Consider the following 17,141-nt stretch of genomic DNA (forward strand, 5'->3'; position numbering starts at 1 on the left):
TTTGACAAGTTCCAATTAAGTGAAACAGTAGTATAACCATTCCAGAGGTCAGGCTTGGCTTTGGAAAAATTGTGGGCTTCTGTTTCTACATTTGTAACATGAGTAAATATCAAAATTGTGTTAATTATTAAACATTAAACACACCCCAGTACCTGGCACAAAGCAAACCTCAATAAAAAAAGGTTAAAAAATGTCAAAAATATAAAATCCAGAGAACCTTATTAGTGACAGTACTATATCATTTTATATAAAATTGAGTAAGAATTGAAAATAAACATAGTTTTCTGATTCCAAGTTCAATCTTAAGCAAGTAAATTAGAGAGTCATATTTGGAAGAAGTTATTTTAAAATGAAAATTGAATATAAGAAATATTGACATATTTGACAGCAAATTACTTTGTATTTTCTTTGTATTACTAAGTAGAAAGCACAGAGCCTATAAGTACCAGTTTAAGAGAGCTGTATGCCTCTTTTTATAATCAACACTTCTGAATTCCTTAAAATTCAATGTGGTATATACAATTCACCTCTTCCCCTATCCTCATCTATTTAAATTTATGAAAATACTAAGTTAGGAAACATGTACAAAAACTGTGTGCACACATATCATCAAGGTTACTATTATCTAATAATCTATTACTAATATTTTGTAACTTGTCTGTGGTAGGGAGTCTCGTACACCACTGTCAGCACCAAAGTAGGAGTGTTGGTTCCTGCATTTAGTTATGGTTGCGAAGACAGGAAATGGTTCTGCTCTGGTTCTCTAACCAGAGTTTTCTGGAGCCACAGTGGGACAACAGGCATCAGGTCACCCCACAATGTACAAAGAAATCAGATTCTACCTTGTGGCATGAAGCTCAACTAAGATTTTTAAGCCAGATCAGGACCGTGGTACTATGCCTAGAACTGCATCTGCCCTGGAGCTAGGGAGTCCAAGCAAACAGGACATTATGTTTTGATGAGTATAGAGTCTCCACACAGTCTCCAGATCCCAAGTGATCCTCTTTCAGAAAAGAACTTGAGGAACTGTGGCAAGGTAGCACCCCCCAGTTTGCTAATGTGAGTGGATGCTCACGTTTTCTATATGCAGAGAAAATGATGGAGGTAGGATTGGGAACAAGAAGTTTGCAAGTTAATGGTTCAACATTTTGCTTCAACTTACAGATGAAATATAAAGAGCCTCCCAAAGTCTTGAAAATACCAAAAGCACTGCCAACGTTATAGGGACCAACATGTGGATACTTTCTATACAAGATATGTGGGTGTCTTTTTAAAAATGTCCTTTCTAGTGTATGTTAATATTAAAACACAGACCAGTATAAATAACATTATAAATACTATAATGTGATTTAACTAATCAGGACTGCCACTTGTCCATGGGACACCTTTGTGTCAAGCAGTCTAGCTCAAGAGAGTGTGACTGAGCCAAAGGAGCACAGGCCCGATCACCATCTCTCTCCTTTGGATGCCCTTATGCAGGGTACAACTTGCACATCACTGTGTGGTGGCCCTGAAATTAAGACTGTATTATCTCTGTATGTGCAGACTATGCTATCTTCTAATCATCATCTTGACTTTCAAATGACAAATATAGAGAATGACTGAAGGGGAATTTGAATCCGTATCTGCTGATAGCATAATCAATGTATTTTCTGTTATAGCAAGCTGCCTTCTACTTCTACTTTCTTTTCTTTAATAATATTTATTAAGGGTTCAGCGTGTCCATGGCAGTGCCAGAGGTCCTGTTCATAGTGTGAAGCAGAGAGGCATACCTCTTTTGGACAACCTCAGATCGGATCTAGAGTGGTAAAGCTAAGACTTGCTATTGCTGTCAGTAGGCTATGTCAAATAGCTTGAGTTTCTTGTCAATTTTGGTAAACACAGATGTATCCAGTTTAGCCTATAGTAATACTTCTCCTCTTTTCATCACGAAGGCTTCCTTTTCCTTTAAAAAAAATAACTTTCTCTCTCATACGCCCATATTATAAAATACATCTATTAAGCATATTAATTAATAATTTGTTTATTTATTTTCAATTAAAAATATCTACTAAAGATTTTATAATTAAAAAATATAAAGGAAATAGCTGATGATAAATGGCATCCAAAAAAATAAGCACTATTTATTAATTTAATAACAGGTACTTAGGTAGTTTGGGTAGCAAACTCTGTCATTAGAAAGACTTGAAGTTGAATTCTAGTTCCTCTATTTATTTTCCATGTCATTAGACTTCTAAGACTTATTTTTCTTTCGCTGTATCTGGAGTGATAATTCTAATATCATCCAATTATGATAAGGAACATAAATGAGAGACTATAGATAAATGTTCTGGCACACGGTGCCTTCTGTGCATACAGTGCGTACTCAATAGATGGTGCTTTTTTCTTATCAGAGAATATAAAAAAGAAAACATTTTAGAATAATAAAGTAACTCACCACTGAAAATTCCTGACTCTGTGAATCCCTAGGGGTGGGAGACATCTCTAGAGTGAAGACAGCAGTGTGGGTCTAGACTCTCAAAAGCCTCTGGGAATTAAGGGCAGCCATCATGAGAAGGGAGTGGCGGGGCTGAGACAAGTGTGTGTTGAGTGGGATGTACCACCCAAAAATAAGTTGCTGTTTTTCCTACTAGTCTTCCAAAGCCTCCAATAGGGTAGGTAGGGCTGACAATCTGATGTGGCTTGAGGAGCTAGACCGTGAAAGTGTAGGTGTGGCCAAGCCTTCTCAGGGCTTGGATGAGCCCTTTGTGTGAGCCTTTTGTTTACGGACTGTCCTGGGTGAGCAGAACTAATGAGACATGCGGTGGTTCTCCCAAAAGGCATTAGTAGTAGTATGTCATAATGCTGAAGGAAGGAAGCTCCTGTTGACTTAATATTCTTTTCGGTCTATTTTTGAGCATCAAATCATGCCTTCCTTTCCCACATCCTCACCAAAGTGACTTCGTTCACCATAAACTTGTTATACTAAAATGATGATTTAAAAGCAATATTTATTTCCTTCCTTTTGCCAGATTTGATTAATCATCCAAGGGCAGATCTTTAAGAACATCTAAAATGTAATTTTCTTCCCCAAACCTCAAACCTTTAAAGTGCACTAAATTATTTGAGCAAACCACTTACAATTTTATTTTATTCTTGCTTTTTATGCATAAACCTAAACCACCAACCCAAAAGACCTTTATTTCTTTAGTGAACAGACTATAAGATTACATTGGGCACTCCCGGAAGATGTTTTAACTGGCTAATAAAAAAACATCGAGGGAAAAAAAAAGATTAAATACTAGACTGGCTGGTGCTGAAGTATTAGAATCAATTTATATTTGTTTACTTAACCCACATTGGCAACTTAAAAAATCACCTTCTATTACTTTTTCCTAAAAATTCAAGTTTTTTATATGTTTATATTAGTTCTCCTTACCCGCCAGTGCACAGTCATTGGCAGAACTGTGGTGCCATTTCACACACAGTGTTTTTCTCTTCTCCCTTTTGCTTTATTCCTGGTTCCTGACAAAATGATATACACACCATCAATTTGGAGAAGTAGCAGTAGTCTGGAGTTCCTTTGTTGAGGGGAAATTTTTCCTGACATTCTTTGGTCATTCACAGTATTAGAATTCTCTGAGAATCAGTATTGAGTGTTAGATTCGTATGCCTTGATGCATATTGGTGTTGTGAAGTGCAGAGTTGCCTCCAAATTGTTCAGTCTACTTAACTATGCTGTTCTAATCTGCCAGATACATGTTTTTCCTCCTATTTATAATAAACAATTTTTTTTTTTACAAATCTTATGACTTATGCCTTAGCACTTCCTTTACAAAAGCCTGGTTTTGTCATCCTTAGCAAACTGAAGCCAAAGAATAGAAATAATTTTGAAATATTGTAACCAAAATCTCTGCCTCATTGCTAATAATTATTTCTTATAAGCCTTAGGCCTTTGATGTATGAATATAATCTGCATGCCTATCTAACAGTGAGTTGAGAATGGCCTCAGTCTTTCCAGTATGTAAGAGTGAAAGCTGGTGATGTCCACATAAGTAACTCTTTTCTAGGTTTTGCAATGGAACAAATATGGTTGCTGTTGCTTCTAACAATTAGAGTGCCTCCAGGGTCTGCTCAGTTCAATGGCTACAACTGTGATGCCAACCTCCACAGTAGATTTCCTGGTAAGTCTGAGCCTAATCTTTTCTGTAGTTGTATCTGTAAAGAGTGATTATGTTTAAAAAGTAAATCATTTAAATACTTCTGAAAAATGGGATGGGTATGCCTCTATATTAAGTGGATATTAACAAGTGACAAATGACAAATGACATTTTTCTGGAGTTGTAAATTATATCCACATTAACATACAAAGTGTCCATTGTTGTTAATATCATTATACTGGCTGCTTATAGATGTGAAAAGTATTGGCTAGTGGATGATAACACTGGGAGAGGCTAACTTCATTCAGAGTTTGCCTAATTTATATTTTTTTCCTTATAAGTTCATTCAGACTCTCATAACTACTCATATATGCTAATAGACTCATTTAGGAATAACACTTAAGAAAATGATTGTGAAATATTATACAAAACTCAAAAAATACTATTTCAGTGAAACACTGGTCACCACTAAACTACAAGGCAGCTGTGGAGTACATTTCACAGCAATCCATCAATGCTGTGACAGATACGAGATTTTGTCCATATAGATGGACATGTTTCTCAGGTTCCTAAAATATGCACTCAGCGAGAGATGATTGAAGGTTTCATTTAAGTATTTGTTATTTCATATCAGATAAAATTATAAAACCACAGATCAACACTTCAAAACCACACTCATATAATCTGAAACTACTTTTTCAAATCTACCATGCAAACTGAAATGCCTTCTGTAATGTTTTACATTCTCCAAACCTGTCAGTCCTCCTACATCCAGACATACCAGGGCAACAACACACTGGCATAGAGCAATCAGTAGGTAATTACAGAGTAGATGTGGGATTTCTAGTTTATCTGGAGAAAGATTATCTGGCTTGTCCCAGAATAAAGTCCAAAGTGTATAGGAATGTCTCCATGAGCCCAGACCTAGAATGCAAATGTTTGGCAGGTTAAATAAAATATGGAAGTCAGGGTAGGAATGTCTAAAGGTAAGTTCAGGAAGGTATGCTAAAGCAGGGTTATAGATACTTTTGAATACCAGAAATGATGTGTTTTTGGTTTGCTTGTGTTTTACATTTTTAAATTTTATTTTGGAAAGTTTCAAACATATAGAAAAGTAGAAATTAATAAAAAGTGTACTATATCAATTATCAGCTTCATTAATTATCAAAATTTATAAATTTTTTATTATTTTTCTCTCCTTCTTACCATACCCATCTATGGAATATTTTAAAATAAATTTATATGCATGCTTATTCATAATATATGTAAAATAAAAAATAATTTAAAAATCATTACACTTCATTTGTACAATCAATAAGCTTAACAATAATTCTTTAATATCATCTAATAGCCATTTTGCTACTAAAACATCACATTTGTTAATAAATGTCTTAAGTCTATTTTAATTTATGACAGTTACTCTCTGTCCTTTGCTTTTCTAAAATGCTATATATTTCTTTAGTAACTTGGTCATTTGTTTTGTAAAACTCTGACACTCTTGCTCTGGTTGACTGCGACTCTAACATGTCTTTTAACAGGTTCCTCCTTTCCTTTATATCCTAGTAACTAATCAGAGCTAGAGGTTTCAGTCAAGTCAGGTTCAATTGTTTTAATAAGAATACTTGGTTTGTTATTTGTGTAATAAAAGGATTTTGTCCTTATTTTATAGGCAATGAAGAGCCATTGAGTCTTTATAAACATACCTGTTTAAGGGTTTGAGGAGGTCACATTCTGTTTGAGAAAGTTGATGTTGGGAAAAGTATAGAATCGTGCTTAGAGAGACTGGAGGCAGTGAGGAATCCTGCAAAGGTGGTGAGGTGGGAACAGCAGAAAGGGAGAACTAGTAAGAGATACTTCATGGTGAACTCGCCGGCACTGGAGGACTGATTTGATTTGGGAGGTGAGAGAAAGCGAAGACTGGAGAATCTTTGAACTTGAATAACTGGAGATTGCCACTGTTAACTGACAACAAAAGTATAGGGCATTTGCATCATTTAGAAAGTTTGAGTTTGGAAAAAATAAATTTGGGGTGCTTTTAATACTTAAAGTGGCAGCCTCTGTCTAGTAGTAGGAAATGATCAACTCAGGTCAAGGGGAGAGGTTGAAACTGAAAATAGTTATGTGAGAGTTGAATCCCTGTGCAGTAAGTGAGCAAGCAGTGGGGGAGTAGAAAAATGAAAGGTATGGAAATAGACTACTAGCTAAAGAACTTTGGCGGTGAAGGGAAAGGAGGAGTAACCTGACTCAGCTATTTAGATGAGAGGAAAGGATTGGGGGACTAGAGACACATTAGTATATACATCAGTAAAGGGGAAATATTCAGATATTGGGAATATGGATAATGAAATAATTGAGGTAATGAGGAAATAAAATATGGAAGAGATTTAAGGTGTACGTGGGGGAGTTAATATTGAAAAAGTGGTAGCTCTTTCTTTGATTAGGAGAGAAGGAGAAATAAAAGACACAAGCAGACAATTTGAAAGAGGCTGATTATCTTCATCTCCACAGTGAAGTGGGAGGCAGAGGCTCTCTTGAGAGTGATGTGTCAAGGGCCCTGGCTAGGGCCTGGGAAGGTGGTCCAGCCTCATTCTACTATGGGCGAAAAAGAAATCCAAAATGTGAAAAGATTGTGTAGCAAGGAGGATTGGCGATGCTGTAGTTATGGACTTGCAAAAATAAATAAAACATGTAAATGAGTGAGGGAAAGACTAGGACAGTAAAAGGAAGAATTTTTCATATGGTAAAAATTTAAAATTATGTTAAAACATCCATTTACAGGGGTGCCCACTGACCATCAAAATCACCTGGGCTAGTTGTTAAAGTTGAGGACTCCAATACTTCACCTCAAATATGTAGTGGCAGAATCTCTGAATATGATGCTGGGAATCTGCATTTTAAACCCTGCAGATGCCCTGGCTGGATGGCTCAGTTAGTTGGAGCATCATCCTCAATGCACCAAGTTTGTATGTTTGATACCCAGTCAGGGCACATCTAGGAATCAACCCAGAGTGCTGGGTTGAGTGGAACAACAAATTCTCATTCTCTCTCTCTCTCAAAATCAATTTAGATTTTTAAAAAATATTCAAACCTAAGATGAGTCAAATATACATTTATGGTTAAGAACAATTAACAGTATTATTTTCTTGAGCCCATTATTCCAATTAATAGCTCAGTCATGTGTTGAGGAAACATAATTAGAAACAAAATCTCTCCATCCAGAAATCCTCTCCTCAAAGACAGTGCATGTAAGCACTTTTATCGTTGAATAAGCATTGAAGCAGAATGTTGTCCTCATGAGAGGCGATCCTCTAAGAGGTTGCAAAGACAGAAAGGAATCTCCCTCTTTTATACAGCCAAGCAGATGTAATCCATTATGGGTATGTTTTCAAGATAAACAATAAGTAGTCCTGGAGTAAGAGGACTTGACAGCATCATTTGTCACATATAATTTATCATAAAATTACTTGGTAATAGTGTTAGCATATTGGCTTTATCCAGAGGAAAAATAAAATTCACATGTCTTTAAAAAAGAAGTACTTTTGCTATTTGGAGCAAGGATCCCACTGAAGTTAGGCTCCCATGCTCCCACTGAGGTGCTTTCTTCCTTAATGCTTACATTTCTAAAAGACGCTTCCCAGGTCCTCGAAAAAGACATTTTCAGCTCATAAAGGTGACAAAAGACCTGTCTAATTTTCCATAGGATTTACATATATTTCAAGAGGAGAGAGTATTTAAAATTACTAGTGTTCTTTTTTATTATTTTTTACTGTTATTCTATTACAGTTGTCCCAGTTTTTCCCCTTTTGCCCTCCTGTACCCACCCCCTTCCCGCAGTCAGTCCCCACACTGTTGCCCATGTCCGTGGGCCGTTCATACATGGTCTTTGATTAGTTCCTTCCCCTTATTTCCACTGTGATCAAGTCTTCTGATGTAAATTATGTAAGAAAGGAGGGGAGGATAAGTCTTTTACTTTATTTTTAACAGGGAGACTTAAGCCTTTTATTTTGAATTTGTATTTGACTTCATATATCTTAGCACTTTTAGTACTGTCTGGCTTAGACAATGAATATCTAAACTTTTACACACACACATACATATGCAATTTAAAATTTATATTTAAAAAATCTAAAATCTAGTTAAATCAGAAGTTCCAGGAGAGGCTTTAAGTGTATATGGGCATTATTATGAATTAAGTCCACATTTGCAGGTTATTTGCAAAATAAGGCCAGAGTGAACAAATAAAGCCTAAAGGTTAATTGCTCACTCCCCTCCTGACTCACTCTCCTCTCCCATATCAGAATCACCCTTATGTCATCAGGATCCTCACAAGCTGCTCAGATGCTAAGCAGTGGGCTAGAATGAGAACAAGTCTGGCAAAGGAGGGGCTATCTAAATGCAAAGTAATCTTAACAATGATGAGAGTGATCATCTTGCCCTATCTGACCTTTGTATTTCATGACATTATAGCTTTCAAAAAAATTTCCTTGGCTTTTATCCTTGAGTCAAAGGAAACACCATACATTGTCTAATTCACTTCAAATGTAAAGGGATAAGATTTAATTTTAAGGTAGTTAACTTTTGGCTTTCCAAGCTAATAGCAAGGAGTAGAAATATGCCCCACTAACATTATAGTTGTGCTCTTCCCAGAACAAAACTCAAACCACAGTTGACTTTTAGGGCACTGAGGGATTGTATGGCCAGAGTGACACATACAAATAAATACATTTGACCTCTGTGACTGATGGGTACCTTCTGGAACTAGCCTCTTTTGGGGGGAAGATGACAGTTTATAAGGATTAACCTAAACTTTCAGACCTGTCAAGAAGTCTTTAATAATAAAGGTACAATCAAGAAGAAATTAAGTTAATGGCACCAAAAATTTTGTGGCTTGACACTATTTTATTGTGAACTAACCAGTCATAGCAAACTGAATGTAAGTCAGTTTTACATAACTTATCATTTTGTATTCTATTTAAAATATCATTAATAAGGAAGAAAATAATAGGTTTCACATATTGCATGCCAGTCACATTACATAATTCTCTCTTTTATTTCTTATAGGAAACATACAACACCATTTTTTTTTTTGAGAATTTTTGTTAGAGTTTATATTTGAGCCAAACAATTGACATATGCCAGGAAGGAAAATCTGAAATGCTTCAGAGAATAATAGTTTTGCTGCTTTTCTTTTAATTCATTTGAAATCATGGAGGAATGTCAGGAAGACAAAATCATTTTTTAATCCATATTTTATGATAAGAAAATTGAAGAATAGAATTTGTCTAGTGCTACAAAGTTAGCGATTGACAAAGATAAATTAAAACAACAACAACAACAAACAAATCTAGGACTATTTCTATCAAACAATGATGCCTAAAAGTGAACTTAGTATGTTTAAACAATGATGTATACAGACAACAAAATAATCCAAATAAAAATGAGCCAAATACCTGAATAAATATTGTTTTTCAAAGAAGACATACAGATGGTGAACAGGTATAGGAAAATATGTTTAACATCACTAATCATCAAGAAAATGCAATGAGATATCATTTTACTCCTGTTAGTATGACTAACATCAAAAAGACAAGAGACAGCAAATGCCAACAAGAATGTAGAGAAAAAAAGAATCCTTTTGCCCTGTTAGTGGGAACAGTAGGAAAACAGTATAGAGGTTCCTCAAAAAACTAAAAATTAAACCACTCTATTATGTAGCAATGTTACTTCTGGGAAGGTATTTGAAAGAAACAAAATTGCTATGTCAAAAATATATCTGCACCTCAATGATTATTGCACCACTATTTAAAATAAGCAAGACATGGAAACAAGTTAAGTGTGCATCGACAGAAGAATGGATAAAGAAGTTGTGATATATAAATACACACCATATAATACTATTCAGCTATTAAAAAAAAAGTCCTGCTATTTGTGACAATATGGATAAAACTTGAAGGCATTATGCTAAGTGAAATAAGTCACATGGAGAAAGATAAACAGACAAATACTATATGATGTCACTTAGTTGTGGAATCTTAAAACCAAACAAGTAAGCAAAAAGTAAACAAACAAACAAACAAAACAACAACAACAAAAAACCTCATAGAAAAAGACCAGATTTGTGATTACTAGAGGCAAGAGTTGAGGGTGAGAGAATTGAATGAAAGTGAATAAAAAGTACAGATTTCCAGTTGATAGCTAACACTGCTGTATGGCATATTTAAAAATTGTTAAGAGAGTAAATCCTAAAAGTTCTCATCTCTAAGGGAAAAAGACATTTAAGTGAACATGTGTTCCACAGGAAATAAAATAGAGAATTACCCATTTAATCAATATAATTTGTGGGTGGGTCAAGCAAAATGAAATGTCTAATTTCGTGTTAGGCTTTGATTAACCATTGCATTGTTCTGTGCCCAAAGATAAAGTCAGAGTAGATAATGGAATAATTATTCTAGGGAAGACATTCTGGCCCTCTGTGTAGACAAGAAAGGCCAATTCTCCTGCCTTCTCCTGTGTAATAGTGTTTTGGCCTATCAAGCTGTGAAGAGGATGCCTGCTTCCCACTTTGCACTTGTGACTGCAATTACTGCACCAGATGAGGCAGAAGAACTGGTCTGGGAAGCCAGTGCTGATCACACTCTGATTAATCCACAGTGATAAAAAGAAGGGGAGAGAGGAGCAATTAGTCAGCGAGTTCAGTGACTGAATAATTCAGAGTCCTGACTTTTCTTTTCTTTAGTAACAAAGTTCCTTATTGCATGAATTTTTCATTTTGTCTGCTTATAGAAGTTAAACCCACATGCTTTTCTCTTCCTGAAGAAAATGACCAAACTCTTGGTTTGGAGAAGCCAATGTGAATACCTCTGCAAAGTTTGCCTCAGACTGTGTATGAAGTTCTTATAGCCTGAAAATGACAGCTTGCATTTGCTAATGAGAAACAGGTGTGAAAAATGAAGGTGGCAAGAAACCTGTTCAATCTAGAGAAGGAACTTAAATTACTAATCCATTTTGAATTCTTTTATCAGCTGCTGCCATTTCGTGTAGCAACAAAACCTCAATATTGTATAAAAGCTTAAGAGGAAATAACTTTAAAAAATGAGTTGAAGAGGCATATAGAGCATCTGTTCTCTAAGTAGATCTGTTTATGTAGTGCCAAACATTACTGCTTTCATTTTGGAGATAGAAACAAAAATGACATAGAAACCACTCTTATAATCTGATTAAATAATATTTATTAGTTTTGGAATATCTACCAGGAAGTAAATTATTTCTAGGTGAGGTTTCTATGGCACTACAAAGCAATGCACCCTTCAGCATACAGAAAGGGTTCCTCTGATTATATTGAAGAGATTTTGATTCATACTGTCAATTTTAAAACAATGCTACTTTTAAGGCATAAACCATGGATACAGGTGCAATCTTATGTATGGGCATACCTGCATCTGAACCTCACAGAGCCTTCATCTGCTAACAGTAGACTCACCCATCCTCTCCCCTATCTCTGCCCACAGTTTCAGAGAGTGCCCAGGGCATAGCAGCCATGTGAGGCTGACTGTCTTATTCCTTCAATTATTAAACTGCTATGGTTTATGGAATGGAGTAGAGGTGGGGGTAGGAGAAGATAAATCCTAGTTCCAATTTTGTTTCACACATCCACCTGAGCACTAGAATAGACTTATTTGGACTCAGTCTCATGAAGCTTTTCATAAAAGTTTTTTCATTGAGATTCAACACCAGTTAGTTCCTCAGACAAGGAAGAAAGATGACACGTCCATCTCCTTCATGATTCATTCTCTCTCTCCCTCTCCCTCTCTTTCTCTCTCTCTATCTTCTGTTTATAATTTCTCCCTTTTGTAGGCATGTGAATCATACAAAAAGATATGTGGTGTGAGTGTTTAATCCTACCAGATAGAATCTACCTAACAGTTGGCTTCTGCCCTGTCAAAATCTATAGCTGTGATCAAGGAATTAACTGGTTTAAATAAGAGACTCGCAACACTGGCATCACCTGGGAGCCTGTGAAGAATGCACAAACCAGGCCCCACACAGACCTACTGAATCAGAATCTGCATTTTAATAAGACTCTGGTAATACATATGCAGTCAAGCACAAGTGCTGGTTAGACATGATACTCAGGATGTCTTGCTAGCTCTGTGTTACTACGTAGCCACAGTGTTTATGCCAACCTCTGAGACTGTCATGCACTTGCTTACTATTAATGACAATAGAGATCAGCAAATCTATCATTATTAAGGGGAAATGATTTTAAACATTCATTAGTAATGAGAGAAGATAATTGTCTCCAAGATTAATGCATTTAAAAATGTTAGGTACCCAAACAACAAATGGATATTTATTATATTCATATTATTCAATGGGTTGAATTTTCTTAATTAGAAGTCAGAAAATATCTCTGACATTAAGGATTTGGATTTTTGTCTGAAACTCTGAAAACAAGAATTATCTCAGGCAGTTGGCAGAGTACAGATAGGAAATATGAGTTCTGGATGAACAGAACAGACAAACCCCTAGTATTTGTGCACATATTTCTTTTCTTTCCTGTGAATCTTGGAACTTAATATTAAAAAGTTAGAAAACATGCATGCTGTTTGTGAATCAAATATATTTTAATAAACATTTTCTGAATATTTCTTAGGCACTCTGGGAAAACCCAGGCTTTCAATGAGTTCATAATTTAGTGAGAAAGTAAATATCCTTTCCTAGATGTAAGCAATATAGTAGACTCACAGCTAATGTGATGTGAGAAAGAGCACAGGAGAATGATTATAGTCCATCAGGGAAATGAGGGAAAAGTCTCATTAAAGGAATATATATATATATATATATATATAGATAGATATATATATATATATTCCCAGTCTATTTCTCTTCTTATCTGAATGCTCTCATAGTAGTTCATTTATTATTATTGTTTATTATTGATATGTTGAATATTTGGTGATTATCAAATTTATATTGTTTACTGTTTTCTTTCCTCTAAATATTAGACTCATAGTTTCAACTACCTGTTGTACATTTCTGCTTGACTGTCCCATAAGTACTTCAGCCTCTCAAAAAACTGAGCTTATCTTTTTTCTTCCTGATAATCCACTCAGTCACTAAAGCTAAAACCTGAGTGCAGTTTAACATCCTTTTATCTTCATGACAGTATTTATTCAATTTCTTATAAAATGTATCCAGTTGGAACTATTTTATTTTCTCCCAACAATTGTTTCCGAACACCTCCACCCTACCAAGTCATGCTTGTGTATAACACGGTATACATACAAACCTCTACTGTATCATTATCAGGCTCCATTATAATCCCCTGGCTTTCTTCTGTCTCCTCTACTCAACCATAAGCTCCCTGAGGTAAAGAAGTCTTGTTAACGTCTTTGTCTTTACAGTCTAGCACAGACACTGATGCATAATATGTATACAATGAATACTTTCTTCACATTTGTTGTTGACATGACATAGCATGTAGTTTAGATCTTGAAATAAGTAGAACCAATAGCCTTTAGCTTTTATAAAACTGATGGCACTGATTTTGTGTTTTCAATTCATGTTCCTGTAAACATTATTTTTAAAAAATATTATATACTGACCCCCAAAATTGCTTTTCATACATATTTTTATTTTTTTATATAATTGGTGAGGGAACATTTTGAGCCACTGCACTGCAGTGCCAGGTATAAGTCAACAGCCCAATTTGGGGGTGTTGCCATGTTTGTTTTATTGCAGAATATGTGTGTGCAAATTATTTGCATAATTGCATTGATCTGTGCCCTTATCATTCTAGGTAATAATTTAAAATGTCGGAAAAAATATTCTGACACTAGTAAAGGCAAATGTGTTCAAACTTAACAGTATTGACATGAAATAAAAATTATTCAGTCTATCACAAACTAGGAATGCTTAGCCTCATTTAGATGCTATTAGTTCTAAGCCAGTGCAGAACATTTATTTATTTTAAACTCAATTCAGTTGAATACTGTTTTTTTTTTTTTAATTCCTATGAAAAGGTTGGCTTGGTTAAAATATCAAGGGAAAAAAAATGCCATTTTTGCAACATAACAGCATATAAACTCTGTAGGCAGGCCTGTCATCTTAAACATGCTCAGTGTTTTTAAACACAAAACACTAAAAATGAAATAGCTAATGGCATTTATTCATTGATTTTTGTTGTTGTTAGCTTGTACTAATTAGATTGTTTTATACCCAGGTATTGTCCCAAGGGACTAAATAATAAGAAGGCTCAAAAAAATTAGTTATTGAGAGCAACTGATATTCAATATCTCTGAAAAAATTCTCTGCTTTTGGCAGACATTGTCTATTGGCAACTTGAAGTAACATTTTTTCCCCCCTCAGAGCCTCACAAATGGAAAAATTGTGTTGAATGTATGCCTTTAGCATCTACAGCCCAGAAAAAATGTGTTCCTTGGAAGGGGCAGTGAAAAGTCTTTTAAAAACTGAGTTAGAATGGCTTTGAACACATCTTTTTTCTTTCCTGCAAAAAGCCTTTACTTTATTGCCATATCTCAAAGTGGGATCAGCTTGTAGCAAATACAATTCCATTGCAGAGGTTATAAGTCTTCATGTAAAAAGCAGAAAAGAGAAGAGAGCTCGACACCTGGACAGAGTAGTCACTGCCATTTGTAGAGCTGTTGTAAGCATCAATTAATTCCTCTGAAATGAAGGTGAAGAAGCTGAAGTCTTTAGTTGCTTTAAGTTAATGATATTTCTCTTTTGTAATAGTTAATGTTATCTATTCACTTAGATACATTTATAATATGCCAAATAACACAATGATACTTGTTCTCCCTTTCACAGGGCATAAAGAAAGTTCTTAGTGAAATGTGTAGTCGCTGAGAATTTGATGTGACATTCAGGAAGACATTTTGTTACTTTACAGAGACCATTTTATACATAAAGGTTTCCTGTGATCTTGCCTGGTACTTGCCAGTTGCTTTTATTCCCTGCCATTTCTTCATGTGAATTTTAAATCTTAATGAAAACTGAACTGCCCAGCTTATAACCAGTCTGAGTATATTTCACAATTGTGTCATTATTTACGCTGTCACCTCTGTTAAACATTTTTCACTCTGTGTAGCTAACTCCTATTGATACTTCAAAATTCAACTGAGTGCCATCTTCTGTAGAAGCGATCCTAACCAGCCAGTCTGGCTGAGGTTCACTGTCTACACCACCTCATTAGCATTCTGTCCGATCCTCCTGATAATATGGGCCACATTTGTCTCTCCTTCTGGACTGTGAACTACTTGACAACAAGGACCACTACTTTGTAAATCCTCAGTGCAGGCTATTGCTCTAGTACATTGTGTGACTGATTAATTAATTAATTAAACACTCACTGGAGTACAATGATGAATAGCATAGCTTCCAACTTTAATAAAAAGTTTAATGGGAAGACAAATATAAAAATACATATATAATTCTAGGGAAAAATAACAGCTTACAACAGGTATAATTTAGATTGGAAATCATGTAAGTCTTTGGGAAAAAGACTCTTGAATCTAAGACCTGAAGGAAGAGTAGGAGTTACTCAGACAAAGACTGCGGGTAGGAGGAGAATCCCAAGCAGAGGAAAGAGCATTGACTGAAGACTTTGTGTCTAAAACCTACATTAGGTTTTTAAAAATTCTCACTGTAGTTTATCAAGTAATACTTTACATATAATAAGATGCAACAATTTTCAGGGTATATCTTGAAACTTTAACATACATTCTTGTTACCTCTACCCAGATCAAGATAGAGAACTTTTTTATCACCCCTAAAATTTCCTCGTTTCTTCTAGTCTAGACAGTTCTACCCCAGGAGCTAACCACTATTCAAGCCTCTATCACTCAGTATGATGCTTTTAAGGAATTTGAAGAAGTTCAGTGAAACAAATGTATGAAGCAAGGGGGACAGTAAAGAGAAATGAGAATGCAGAGGCAGGCAGGTGGCAGATCATGGAGAGGTTTGAGGACCTGGTCCGAGATTTGGACTTTTGGCCCAAGTGAGTAGCTATTGAATATCTATGCAAAGAGGTGACATGAATGAACTCCTGTATTAAAAGCTGTATTAATGGTAGGGCTTAAGAGTAGAAATAAAGGAACCAGTTAGAGAGTTAATGTAATATTTCAGGGGAAAAGATAATGGTGGCATAGACCAAGGAATAGCATGAGGATGGAGAAAAATCAATAGATTTAAGATGCAGTAAAAAACATGCATTTTGAAGTTGGTAAGCACTCAATAAATCTTTGTTAAAATGAACTATATTCTTTTAATAAAGGGAATCATATAGAAATCATGGTTGCCTTAAGAAGTTAAAAATGGAACTGCTTTATAATCCAGCAATTCCACTTCTGGAAATACGTCCAATGAAACCCAAAACACTAATTTGAAAAATATATATAAACACCTATGTTTATTGCAGCATTATTTACAATAGCCAAGATTTGGAAGCAGGCCAAGTATCCATAAGTAGAAGAGTGGGTAAAAAAGGGGTGGTACATTTATACAAAGGAATACTACTCAGCCATAAAAAATAAGGAAATCTTACTTCTTGTGACAGCATGGATGGATCTGAACAGTATTATGCTAAGTGAAATAAGCCAGTTGGAAAAAGACAAATAGCATATGATTTCACTTATATGTGGAATCTAATGAAAAAACTAAAGTAACAAAGTGGAGACAGATGCATGGATACATAGAACAGACTGACAGCTGTGGGGTGGGTGATAAGGGTAAAGGAATTAACCAAAGGAAATCAAAAAGAAAGGCTCATGGATACAGACAACAGTATGGTGATTGTCAAAGAGAAACCCCTTGGGGAGAGTTAGGAGAGGGTAAAGGGAGGATGAATGATGATGGAACGAGACCTAACTTGGGGTGGTAAACACACAGTACAATATAGAAATGATGTACTTTAGAATCATATACCTGAAACCAATATAATTTTATTAAGCAATGTCACTCCAATAAATACAATTAAAAAAA

The 17,141-nt window shown here is 35.3% G+C and overlaps 1 protein-coding gene across 1 annotated transcript in view; it reads left to right on the forward strand.

Moving 5' to 3' along the window:
• Positions 1–1,067: 1,067 nt before the first annotated feature.
• ZPLD1 (zona pellucida like domain containing 1) overlaps positions 1,068–17,141 on the forward strand; it is a 45,327-nt gene continuing 29,253 nt past the window's right edge. The window contains exons 1-2 of the mRNA XM_090259893.1: positions 1,068–1,104; positions 4,050–4,163. Coding sequence (XP_090116019.1) covers positions 1,068–1,104; positions 4,050–4,163 — 151 coding nt within the window. The remainder of the gene's footprint in view (positions 1,105–4,049; positions 4,164–17,141) is intronic.

This window comes from Furipterus horrens, unplaced genomic scaffold, assembly GCF_987537825.1.
Source record: "Furipterus horrens unplaced genomic scaffold, mFurHor1.1.pri manual_scaffold_1, whole genome shotgun sequence".
In the NCBI taxonomy this organism is placed as follows: domain Eukaryota; kingdom Metazoa; phylum Chordata; class Mammalia; order Chiroptera; family Furipteridae; genus Furipterus; species Furipterus horrens.